General features: G+C 49.7%; 1 protein-coding gene across 1 annotated transcript in view; it reads left to right on the top strand.

The window, feature by feature from the left end:
- Positions 1 to 12,764, top strand: part of LOC119522593 (voltage-dependent L-type calcium channel subunit alpha-1F-like) — a 35,411-nt gene that overhangs the window by 8,977 nt on the left and 13,670 nt on the right. Inside the window, 26 exon segments of the mRNA XM_037821018.1 lie at positions 57 to 138; positions 2,732 to 2,777; positions 2,966 to 3,035; positions 3,510 to 3,654; positions 3,834 to 3,963; positions 4,280 to 4,298; positions 4,301 to 4,338; positions 4,545 to 4,651; positions 4,739 to 4,826; positions 5,134 to 5,241; positions 5,336 to 5,388; positions 6,331 to 6,477; positions 7,228 to 7,322; positions 7,325 to 7,428; positions 7,524 to 7,682; positions 8,364 to 8,474; positions 8,726 to 8,809; positions 9,547 to 9,567; positions 9,781 to 9,909; positions 10,279 to 10,344; positions 10,601 to 10,692; positions 11,118 to 11,277; positions 11,512 to 11,639; positions 11,937 to 12,033; positions 12,222 to 12,324; positions 12,581 to 12,682. Coding sequence (XP_037676946.1) covers positions 57 to 138; positions 2,732 to 2,777; positions 2,966 to 3,035; positions 3,510 to 3,654; positions 3,834 to 3,963; positions 4,280 to 4,298; positions 4,301 to 4,338; positions 4,545 to 4,651; positions 4,739 to 4,826; positions 5,134 to 5,241; positions 5,336 to 5,388; positions 6,331 to 6,477; positions 7,228 to 7,322; positions 7,325 to 7,428; positions 7,524 to 7,682; positions 8,364 to 8,474; positions 8,726 to 8,809; positions 9,547 to 9,567; positions 9,781 to 9,909; positions 10,279 to 10,344; positions 10,601 to 10,692; positions 11,118 to 11,277; positions 11,512 to 11,639; positions 11,937 to 12,033; positions 12,222 to 12,324; positions 12,581 to 12,682 — 2,484 coding nt within the window.

Here is a 12,764-nt window from a genome sequence, read left to right as displayed (position 1 = left end):
CTGGGGGCCCACAGGCAGGCTGCATCTTCATCCCTTGCATCCTGAGCTCATCCCGGACATCCTGTTGAATGTGTTTCTTGCCATTGTTGTGGACAATCTAGCCAGCGGAGATGCAGGCACTGCCAAGGACAAGAGCAGGTAAGGTCTGGCTCTCCCCCAAGATAGTGGCTCCCTGAGATCCTCAACCAGGAACTTACACATGCACATCCCATACCACCAGAAATGCCTACAGCCACACTGATAATCCCACCTCCAGAGACAACCTGTCATTCATCATTCATTCAACATGTGTTTTCTGAGTGCCTCCTTTGTGCCAGCACTGTTCTGGATGTCTGGTAGGGATCAAGGCAGACACAGTCCTTGTCTTTGGGGAGCTGACATTCTGGTTGGGGAAGGCAAAGAAAACAGAAACAAATGAATATATGATCTAATTAAAAATCTGTTAAGTAGTGAAGAAAGGAAAACAAAATTAAAGGGTAGAGAGAAACAAAGACTCCTGTTTGGGCCAGGGCAGTTAAGGAAAGCCTCCAAGAGGAGGTGACTTTTTTTAACTTTTAATTTTGAAATAATCTCAGACTTACTGGAGAGTTGCAGAAATAATACAAAACTCATACAGAGAACAGATACCCAGATCCACCAATTTTTAACATTTTGCCGTATTTGCCATATCATTTTATATCTATCTATCTATCTGCCTACCTACCTACCTATCCATCCATCCATCCATCATCCATCTACCAGTCCATCTATTTTTCTATCCATCTATCTATCTTCCTGTCTATTTTCTAAACTTTTCAGAGTAGGTCGTATACATCATGCACCTTAAATACTTGATACTGCCATGTACATTTCCTAAGAACAAGGATATTCACTTATGTAACCACCTTAATTACAGTTACCAAGTTTAGCAATCTAGTATTGATATAAAACTTACAGTCTATATTTCTATTTTTCATATGTCCCAATAATGCCACTATGGGCCTTTTCTCCTTCCTTCATAGATCCTATCCAGGACCATGTATTGCTTTTAATTGCCATTATCTCTTTGGTTGCTCTTTTTGTGTGCGAAGGAACATACATACAACTTAAACTTGCCTGTCCAAACCACTCCCAAGCATACCCTTCAGTGGGATTAATCACATTCACAATTTTGCACTATCTTCACCACCATCCATTACCAGCACTTTCCCATCACTCCAAGCAGAAACTCCATACCCACTAAACATTAAAACCCCACCCCCACTATCTCCATAACCTGAACTTCACCTTCTGTCTCTGTGAGTTTGCATATTCTAGCTATTTCATGTAAGTGGAATTATACAATATCTGTCCCTTTGTGTTTGACTTATTTCACTCTACATGATGTCTTCAAGGTTCATCCATGTTGTCACGTGTATCAAGACTTCATTCCTTTTTAAGGCCAAATAATATTCCATTGTATGAATATACCACATTTTGTTTATCCATTCATTTCCTGATGTACATTTGGATTGTTTACACCTTTTGGCTATTGAGAAGAAATGTTCCTATGATCATTGGTGTACATATACCTGTCCAAGTCCCTGCTTTCATTTCTTTTGTGTATATACTTAGAGGTGGAATTACCAGGTCATATGGTAGTTCTATGTTTAACTCTTTGAGGAACCACCAGCCGTTTTCCACAGTGGATGTAGCATTTTACATTCACAAGAATGTAGTAAGGTTCCTATTTCTCCACATCCTCGCCAGCACTTATTTCCCATTTTTTAAATAATAGCTATTCTAGTGCATGTGAAGTGGTATCTCATTGTGGTTTTGATTTGCAGTTCCCTAATGGCTAATGGTGTTGAGCATCTTTTCCTGTGCTTATTGGCCATTTATGTGTCTTCTTTGGAGAAACGTCTATTCAAGTCCTTTGCCCATTTTTAATTAGGTTGTTTCTCTTTTTGTTGTTGAGTTGTAGGAGTTCTTTACATATTTTGTATATTAAACCCTTATCAGATATGTGGTTTCCAAATATTATCTCCCATTCTGTACATTGTCTTTTCACTTTCTTGACAATGTCCTTTGATGTACAAAAGGGTTTGAGTTTTGATGAAGTCCAATTTATCTATGTTTCCTTTCATTGCTTGTGCTTTTGTAAAGTCTAAGAATTCATTGCCTAACACAAGGCCCCAAAGACATGCCCCTATGTTTTCTTCTAAGGGTTTTATCATTTCAGCTCTTATATTTAGGAGGAGGTAATATTTGAACAGAGAACTGAGTGAAGTAAGGGAGTAGACATGCAGATATCTGGGGAAGAGTGTTTAAGGCAAGGGCACAGCAAGTGCAAGGGCCCTGAGGTCACAGTGTTCTTAGCACATTCCAAAAACACCAAGTAGATCAGTAAGGCTAGAGCAGAGTGAGCAGAGTAAGCAGGGAGGAGAGTGGTAAGAGGTGAGCTCAAAGGGCTTGGGGGAGGGAGGGATTAAGGAGGCCAGATAAAAGGCCTTGTAGGTAATGGTGAGGACTTGGGTTTCTGCTCTGAGTGAGGGGGGAGCCTCGGGAGAGCTATGAGCAGAGGAGGGACAGGATCTGACTTAGAATTTAACAGAATCCCTCTACCTGCTCTGAGAAGAATAGACTGTGGGGGGCAAGGGCAGATGTAGGGAGGTCCTATGGGGCCAAAGGAAGTTCTGTTCTGACTGCAGTGAGCCTCTTAGCCTTGCCCATATGCTGCAATCCTCAGCAATTCCCCTAACTCCTTGCACAGGGAGAAGAGCACTGAGGGGAACCTCCCACAAGAGAATGGGGTATTGGTGAGTTAGAAGCCTGGGTACTGTCTACCCCTCCCACTACTACCAATACCTGTCTGTCTGTGCTCATCTCCTGCCCCCATCTTCCGCCTACACATTCCCCCGTTATTGCATCCTTCCCATACCTTCCCTGTGTCCATCCCCTGGTGTCCCCCCCCCACTATTGAGGACCCCCATTTCCTTGTCCCCAGGTGCCTGGTGGGGAGAATGAGGAAGAGGAGGGTGCAAGGAGTGAAGAAGCAGGCAAGTGGACCAGGCCAGGCAGAGGAGGTGTGGGACCTTGGGGACAGAACCCAAGCAGAGCTCCTGACCCCTGAGATCCTCTCCTCTGGGGAACAGCCTTTTCCAAGATCATTCTGAAAATAATGAGCTTGGCACATGTCCAGCAAAATTGGGGGTGTTGAGGTGAAAGAAGACAAACTGACCTTTTGTTTTACTGTAGACATTCTCAGAGCCTTTATTGCAAAATAATGCACATGTGACTGTGAGGATGGTGATGTTCTTTCAACACACATTTGCTGAACTCCTCCTGTGTACCAGGCACTGTCCTAACTGCTGGCAACAGAGCAGTAAACAAGACATGATGCAAATTCCTGTCCTGATGAGCTGACATTCTGGCAGGGTGGGGTGGGGGTGGGGAATGGGGAGAAGTTACTGGGTGACAATCCCTGTTTTGGGTGCTTCACATAAATTTTCTCAATTAATTCTTTCTTTTTACCTTCATGTTGGGGCCAGGCATGGAGGAGGAGGGTGAAGATGATGAAGAGGAAGGGGGTATGGGGCATGTGGAACTCCTGCAGGAAGTTGTACCCAAGGAGAAGGTGGTACCTATCCCTGAGGGCAGCGCCTTCTTCTGCCTTAGCCAAACCAACCCATGAGTGCTGAGGGTGGGCAGGGGCCAGGGCAAGATGGGGGGCCATCGGGCAGCCAAGGCAGAGGTCTTCCCAGATCACACCAGCCACAGAGGGGTGAGATGAGGGGCCTGTGGCATCCCTCCAGCTCTCCTAATGAACTGCAGAGTCCTGGGTTCTGATTGCGACCTGTTCCTTGTGTCCCCAGGCTGAGGAAGGCCTGCCACTCCCTCATCCACCATCATGTCTTCACCAGTCTCATCCTGGTGTTCATCATCCTCAGCAGTGTGTCCCTGGCCGCTGAAGACCCCCTCCGAGCTCACTCCTTCCGCAACCACATGAGCCTGTGCCTGGGGTCTGAGGGGAGCACTCCCAGGGGCTTCCTACTGGAAGAGGAAGCTGTGCTCAGGGAGGTTAAGCAATCCAAGGGCACCCATGCAGCTGGGTAGGGGCAGAGGAGCCCAAATTTGAGCTCTATTCTTTTGGCTTGTGGAGAAGCCTTTAAGGATGGTGAAAGAGAGAGAGAGAGAGTGACAGGGGGAAGGAGGAAAGGTGGGAGGGAAGGACAGCAAAACTTGTGTAGAGAGGGGCACACACACTTAGGATCCCCCTCAACCATGACTCCATGGATCTGCCTCTTTCCTACTCTCCCAGATTCTGGGATACTTTGACTATGCTTCACCTCCATTTTCACTTTGGAGATTCTATTAAAGGTGACTAATGAGCCCCCAATCATGCTCCCTTTGGCCCCAACCTGCTACCCTCCTCCCCCCTCCACAGCCCGCCTCCCCATGGCCCTAACTTGCCTCTGATCCTACTTCCTACCCACCCCCCAGTGCCCCTCCTCTCCTGTCCCCATCCCCACATCATCCCACCACCCCGAGCTTTGGGGTCTAGCCTGATGTCCTCCATACTCCAGATGACGGTGTTTGGGGCTTTCCTGCACCGTGGCTCCTTCTGCCGGAGCTGGTTCAATCTATTGGATCTGCTGGTGGTCAGCGTATCCCTCATCTCCTTCAGCATCCAGTGAGTGCCCCCACCCCTACATCAACCCATTCCTCCCAGAGCTGAGACCAGACCCGGACTGGGGCCTGAGGACTGTCCCCTCCCCAGCTCCAGCGCCATCTCAGTAGTGAAGATCCTGCAAGTCCTCCGAGTATTGCGGCCCCTCTGAGCCATCAGCAGGGCCAAGAGACTCAAGGTAACCCTCATCCCTTGGGGCCCAGGCCCGGCCTGGCCCCTGGGGCCACAATCACTGGTTGGACTGACCATTTGCACTTATGCACAACCAAGCAACTCTGACCCAACATCTAACCACACTTCCCTAGTCAGATTGGCCATGTGGCCTGCCCACGTTCCTAACAAGTGGCCATATGTTCCTTACAAGTGGCCACATATCCCCAGCCCAAGTTCTCCAAGCCCAATCCATGACCGGAGTCCCTCCGCCCCCGCCTCCAAGGGCGCCGTGGCTGGTGGTATCCGTTAGCTATATGCATGGGTGCCTGCAGCACATGGTGCAGTGTGTGTTCGTGGCCATCCAGACCATTGGGAACATCATGATTGTCACCACACTCCTACAATTCATGTTTGCCTGCATCAGTGTGCAGCTCTTCAAGGTGGAAGGGGTGAGACAGTGGAGGGAGTCCCGGGCAGGGGTCAAGGTTGGGGGGGTGAAGGGTGAACCTGCTTGACAAATGTCCTTCCCTACAGGGAAAATTCTACAGTTGCACTGATGAGGCCAAACACATGCCCCAAGAATGCAAGTGAGTCCCCAAGATCCTGCCCTCCACAGAGCCCAGAACCCTTCCTTAAAACCACAGAAACCCCCAGATCTCACCAAGGCCCCTGAGACCCCTAGAACTCCCCCCAAGAACTGCAGAGGCCCCCAGATTTCATCAAGACCTCACAGAACTCCCCAAGGCCCCAAAATATACACCCAGAATTCTCAGATCTCAACAAGACCCCAGAGATATCCCTAGAATGCCACCAAGAATTTCAGAAGCCCCCAGATCTCATTCACCAAGGCCCTCAGAGCCCCCCAATACCTGCCCCAAACCCCTGTCCACATTCCCCTGAGTTCCCACCCTTCCTTTCCAGACCCCCTAGCCATCCCTAACAACATATGAGACTCACCTCCGAGAGTCCCAGGCTTTTGCTTTGAGACTCCTGAAAAGGCTAGTAGTTAAGAGCATGAGCTTTGAAGCCAGGCATTCCTGGTTCCACTCCCATAGCCACCACTAAGTAAGGCAGTACATTTCTTAACCTTGTTGTGTCCCATTTTCCTCAACTGCAAAGAGGGGATAAAAAGAGTCCCTTTCTCACAGGGTTGTGAGGAGTAGATGACTTACTACATGTAAAGTGCCTGGCATATAGTTAGTGCTGAGAAATGTTGGCTATTATTAGGATTACTATTCCCTAGGTGGCAATGGTGATGATGATGATAGCTAACACGTGTGGTTCTCAGTTGAGCAATTCTCATTTATTAACTTATTTAATCTTTGCAACAAGCTATGGAAAAGGTACTATTATCAGATGGGGAAAACTGAAGCTCAAGTCACCCAGCCAGTAAATGCAGTAGCAGGATTTGAACCCAGGCTGTCTAGCTCTACCACTAAGCCCTGCTGCCGCCATGCTGGAGACCCCAGTCCCTTTTCCACGGCTTCCTACCCCTCTTCACCCACCAACCCTATCTGCAACATCCACAGGGGCTCTTTCTTGGTCTACCCTGATGGAGATGTGTCACAGCCCCTGGTCCGGGACCGGCTCTGGGTCAACAGCGATTTCAGCTTTGATAATGTCCTTTCAGCCATGATGGCCCTGTTCACTGTCTCCACCTTTGAAGGCTGGCCTGCGTGAGGGACAGGACCCCAGGGCATCAAAAGGATGGGCAGGGGACTGGGCAGGAGTCTGTGGGGGACTAGGTTGGGATCTCTTGGGAATAGGGGAGAGTGTCTCCTGAGGATGTGATGAAGGTCTCAAGATTAGATAGGAGTTTCTAGGGACTAGTGGGCATATGAGAAGACTGGATGTGGGTCCCCCAGAAGATAGCTGGGGGTGCTCTAAGGACTTGGGTAGGTGGTCTTCAGGAATTGAGCAGTGATCTCTGAGGGATTTAGGTGGACAGCTAGAGGACTGGGTGGGATTTAGTGGAACTGGGTGGAGGTGTAAGGGAACTGGGGGGTGGTCTCTCTGAGAAAGGTGAAGCAGGGGTTTCCAGAGGGCTATGTAGGACTTTGGGATACTAGTTGAAGATCTCTGGAGAGATGGAGCGAGGGATTCAAGTTGATGGGGTCCAGATTTGGAGATCTTTAGGGGCTTGTGGGGATTCTGGGGGAGTTGCATAGGGCTCTCCAGGTGAATGGATAGGGGAATTTGGAGATCTTTGGGAACTTAGGGGATTTGGGGGTCTTTGAGGGCACGTCAGGGGTCTCTTGGTGTATGTTTGGGGATCCCAGGTGTTTAGATCATGGGGATTTAGGGATTTTTAGGGCACCAGGAAGGAGATTATGGGGTGACTGTGATGAATGGTCTGGGCATTGGTCTGAGGAGGCTGGGATATTTCCTTCCCTTTCCCCACCTTTATCTCCTTATGGTTCCCATAGGCTGCTATACAAGGCGGTCGATGCACATGCAGAGGACAAGAGTCCCATCTATAATTACCATGTGGAGATTTCCGTGTTCTTCATTGTCTATATCATCATATTGCATTCTTCATGATGAACATTTTTGTGGGTTTCATCATCATCACCTTCTGTGCCCAAGGTGAGCAAGAGTACCAAAACTGTGAGCTAGACAAGAACCAGGTAACCTCTAGCTCCTGAATCCCCACCCATGCCACCAATCCCCTCCCCCTTGCCTCAGGATCTCGCTGCTCACCCATGCCCTCACCTGTGTGCAGCGTCAATGTGTGGAATATGCACTCAAGGCCCAGCCACTCCGCCGATACATCCCCAAGAACCCACATCAATATCCTGTGTGGGCCACTATGAACTCTGCAGCCTTCGAATGCCTCATGTTCCTGCTCATCCTGCTCAACACAGTTGCCCTAGCTATGCAGGTTCAAGCTCCCCATCCTACCCCCACAAGATGTCTGGACCTGTTTATCCCTCACGATCCCTTGGGAATCATTAGAAATGCTTTAAGTTGCAAGTAAAACTCCAAACTGACAGCAGTTTATGTGATAAAGACGTTTGCTACATTTCTTCAAATCTAATGCCAATATTTGGAAGTTGCATCCTGATTTCAGAGATGTTAGACTGTGAAAAAAAAAACATGGCCAATAACAATTGTAGGTTGCCATTGATTGTAAAATGCATCCCAATTGTAGAGATTCTAAAATGTGAAAAGATGTGCATTATGGAGCCAATGAAATATGAGTAACCTCACATAACAAGAACTGCAGATATAGGCTCTTTGCCTACCCCACAGGGCTCTCCTCCCTTGTTTGAGCCTTTTCTTAAAAAGCAAAATATTTTTCACAGAAGCCAGCAGCGGACTTATAATTATGTCTCATTAGCCAGACCTGGCCTGGCCTAGCTGCAATGAAATCCTGGAAATCAAGAACTGGGCTTTCCAGCATCCATAATGGGTGGCAGATAGTGTGAGGGGTTCAACCAAAAAAACAGTGCTGCCACATCCCAGGCTCACCATGGTCCAGGCTAGTGAAGATGTGGTAGATGTTGGGGACGGGGTTTGTCTCTGCCTCAGGCTCTGCCCCCACCCTGATTATCTCCCCCAGCATTATGAAGAGACTGCTCCCTTCAGCTATGTCATGGACATCCTCAACATGGTCTTCATTGGCCTCTTCACTGTTGAGATGGTGCTCAAAATCGTCGCCTTCAAACCCAAGGTGCCCCCTCAGCCCTAGGCACCCCCACCCCCTGCAGTAGGTGGATTTCTTGGGGGTGAGCTCATTGCAGAACTCTCAGGGAGCAGCCATGAGGGAGTCATGAGAGTAGAAAGTGAACGGGATCCAGATGCAGGCCCAGTGTGTTGTCCAAGAGGGGTCTTGCCTCCCCAGTGCCCCCCTGACCACCACTGCACCCCCTCTTGGCTTGCTAGCTCTGAGAAGACAGTGAACTGCTTTCCTCCTGTTTATAGCATTACTTCACTGATGCCTGGAACACGTTTGATGCTCTTATTGTGGTGGGCAGCGTGGTGGACATTGCTGTCACTGAAGTCAATGTGAGGACTAGTCTCTCCAATAACCCACTCTTCTCCCACCTCTACCCTAGGATTCTCTTTCACATGGGGTGGTGGCTCCCACTAACATCCACCTCACTCTTGGCAGTGCTCCTCCTTCTAGCTCCATCTCTTCTGAGTCCCTGTTGGTATCCACCTAAGCCCCCCATTACCATCTCCATCGTTCCATTTTGCAACCCCTCCACTGGCTCCACCATTTCCTAAAATGCCTCTCCTATTATTTCTTTTATCTTCTCCATTGCCTCTATATCCCTCTCCATTGGCTCCATTATCTCCACTGACTCCTTCTTTGGCTCCATCATCTCTTCCGACTCCTTCATTGGCTTCATTTCCACCACAAACTGGATAATCTCCCATGCTGAGTCTTTCACTCCTTTGTCATCACCATTGACTGGACTGTTGGCTCCATCATCTACTCCGTTGGGTACTACATGGTTCTATCACCTCGACTGATGACAATGCTGGTTTCACATCCTGGCCCCAATATCTCTCCTCCATTATCTCCTTTACCCTCTCCTCTCCCTATCACCTCCATTACCAACTTTTCCCACAGTCATCTTGATCCATTACCACGTAATTCCCCCTGTCATCCCTGGCATAATAACCTCACCAACTTTATCACTCCTTGTAACTGTTCCATCACTTCTTACCTTGTTCATTTGGAACTGTGTTCCCACCATCTCCTCTATCACTTCTATCTTGGCCATCTCTCTCTCCAGAATGGTGGCCATCTTGGTGAGGTAACCTCCCACCCAGCAACAGGAACTCTGCCTCTTTTCCCACCCATTGACCCACCCTCCATCCCTCTTTCCCTAGCTGTCCTTAAAAGTGTTCCCTGAATACCCTGGGTCTGGAGTTCTCAGAGATTTGGGGACTGGGAGGGCAAGGCACAAGAAGGAGAGATGGTTAGGGCAAATGTGAACTGAGCATACCCACCACACTTCAAATACCAGAGCTCTGAGGACAGCTCCCACATTTCTGTCACCTTCTTTCACCTCTTCCGAGTCATGAGACAGGTCAAGCTTCTCAGTAAGGCTGAGGGAATCCATACATTGCTCTGAACATTCATCAAGTCTTTCCAGGTAAACTCCCACCCCATCATTTTGGTTATTTCCTCACCTCTATCTCACATCTCTCATTCAGCCCCTTTACCACCCCAAGAACTGCATCTCCCAGCATACCATACCCATCTCCCATTCACCATTCCCATTTTGCTCTCTCTTCTGGGCTCCCAATTCCCAAAATGGCTCTGATCTCACTAGCCCTACTCTATTCTATTTAATACTACGCCCATGGGTATATCACATGCCCCAGATTGGGAGATGCTGGTAGTCCTGGGCACTTGGAGGATAGACCACATCTTCCAAAAGGCCCAAGCCCTGGGAGGCAGTGCATTCTCGGGCTTATACTGCCTGGATCTGAGCATCTATCCTCCCACTTTGCCCCCACAGGCCTTGCCCTATGTGGCTCTTCTCATTGCTATGATATTCTTCATCTATGCAGTAATTGGCATGCAGGTGAGTGGGGACCCTGGAGAGCATTCCTCAAGCACCCCTCTGCTGTGGGATGGTATAGGAATAGCCCTAAAGTGGAGATGGTAGGTGAAAGACAGGCAAGCTGGATGACCCTGGGTCAGTCAACACATCCATGAAATGGGATCAGCAGTGCCTGCTTGTCAGGGTTGTGGGAGCCTGTAGGGATTAGGTGTTAAATGGGTGGGAACATGTGGGGGCATGGGTTCATCTCTCCAATACAGCCCCTGTGTACCCACAGATGTTCGGCAAGGTGGCTCTTCAGGATGACACACAGATCAACCAAAACAACAACTTCCAAAACCTTCCACAGGCTGTACTGCTTCTGTTCAGGTGACATCCACCCCCTCCCCTGCCACCTTGGTCCCCAGCATCCCCCTGGGTGCCCACACATCCTATCCAGGCCCCAGAGTGCCTGAGTTATGGAAATTGCATGGCAGCCTGGGGTATTGCCCGAGACCTTTTCTGGCTGTGATCTGAGGGGTCTTTTAGAATATCCTAGCCTCAGTTCTCCCTTTCCTGGCTGTAAGATGCAGCCTTATCTTAGGCCTCAGTGCCCCATTGGTAAAATTCAAACATTACTGTCATCAACGTGGCCACATCAGCTGTTAAAATATTGAAATGCTAGATGTGCCAGATGTATCCCCTGGTGAGAAGTGGATGATCTCCTTGCTCCCCCCCACCCCAGCCCCCAACAACCCCACTTGCCATGACTGCATAACCTCCCCTCCAGGACACCACCCCTGTGTGACCCTCAGGTATGCCACTGGTGAGGCATGGCAAGAGATAATGCTCGCCAGCCTTCCCAGGAATCGGTGTGACCCTGAGTCTGACTTTGGCCCCAGTGAGGAGTTTACCTGTGGGAGCAATTTTGCCATTGCCTATTTTATCAGCTTCTTCATGCTCTGTGCCTTCCTGGTGAGGATCATTTCCTGACAACTACCACCACTGCCATGGGGGCTGGCTCTGAGGGGTCCTGGGGGTGTCCAAATGAGGCAGGGAGCTTAGATCTTCAGGGAGGGTGGGAGGTCTGGGCCTGATGACAAGGTCAACCCAGAGACTCAAACCCAGTGACCCAGTATAAGCTCAACCCAGTCTCCCACCAACCTCCCAAGACTCTGCTCCTAATCCCCTTTGCTAACTGGCCCACAGATTATAATTCTCTTTGTGGCTGTAATCATGGACAACTTTGATTATCTAACCAGAGATTGGTCCATCCTGGGCCCTCATCACCTGGATGAATTCAAGAGGATCTGGTCTGAATATGATCCTGGGGGCAAGTATGCCCTCTAATCCCTGACCTGGGATCCTAGTGAGGGGGGCAATATACTGCCCCACACATTCCCCCAGCCCCCGAACCTCTGACCTTTGCTCCCCATTACCCTACCAATGGATTCTCCAAGGTTTCCACTGTCCCTGTACTCTGCCCTCCCCAACTGCCCTCTAGGTCTTGCCTAGCAGGATCTGGGCTGAGGGACCGGGGGAGGTCGTGATGAGCTGGTTGGGCTTTGGAAAAGCGTTAGAGGGATTATCACCAATCCAGGGGTGCCCCCCTACTCCCTCCCCATCTGCCCCAGGGGCCGCATCAAGCACCTGGATGTGGTTGCCTTGCTGAGATGCATCCTGCCCCCACTGGGATTTGGAAAGCTGTGCCCACACCATGTGGCCTGCAAGGTCTGTGCACCTGCCCATCCCTCAGGCCACCCAAGAGAGCTGCCTGCCACATGGCAGGGTGGGCAGGAACCCTGCTTTGGTTGGGGAGAGGGTGTTTTATAGCACACAAATGTCTCTGCCCCTGAGCTCTCATTGCCTACGTATCCAGCATTTGCCCAGAATGGGTCCCATGTCCCTGGTGTCTGCAGAGACTTGTGGCAATGAACACGCCCCTCAACTCAGATGGGAAGGTGACATTCAATGCCACACTCTTTGCCCTGGTTTGGACATCACTGAAGATAAAGACAGAAGGTGTGAGGTGGTGGGGCAGGAATGGAGGTTCCTGGGGATGGTGTGGGGAGCAAATTCATTGAGCACTGGGCCCACCCATCACTCTGAACCTCAAAAAGGGTGACTTTGACCTCTCCAGGCCTGTTCTCCCACCTGCCCTCTGGGGGAATGGTGTGTGATTGACGTGGAAGCTTGTGAAGCCCCCCTCCAACAGTGAAGGGGCAGCTGTGAAGGGTTCTTCCTCTTGCTTAATGCCCCACATGCTCCCCCAATGCAGGGAATCTGGAACAAGCCAACCAGGAGCTGCGGATTGTCATTAAAAAAATCTGGAAGCGGATGAAGCAGAAGCTGCTAGATGAGGTCATCCCTCCTCCCAATGGTGAGATAGCCCCACCCCAATTCCTTGTCCTGCCCCCATGAATGTCAGATGACTGCTTACCACAACAAAGCCAGCACTAGAT

This window comes from Choloepus didactylus, chromosome X (assembly GCF_015220235.1).
Source record: "Choloepus didactylus isolate mChoDid1 chromosome X, mChoDid1.pri, whole genome shotgun sequence".
Taxonomy (NCBI): Eukaryota; Metazoa; Chordata; class Mammalia; order Pilosa; family Megalonychidae; genus Choloepus; species Choloepus didactylus.
This window is presented reverse-complemented; position numbering and strand designations above follow the sequence as displayed.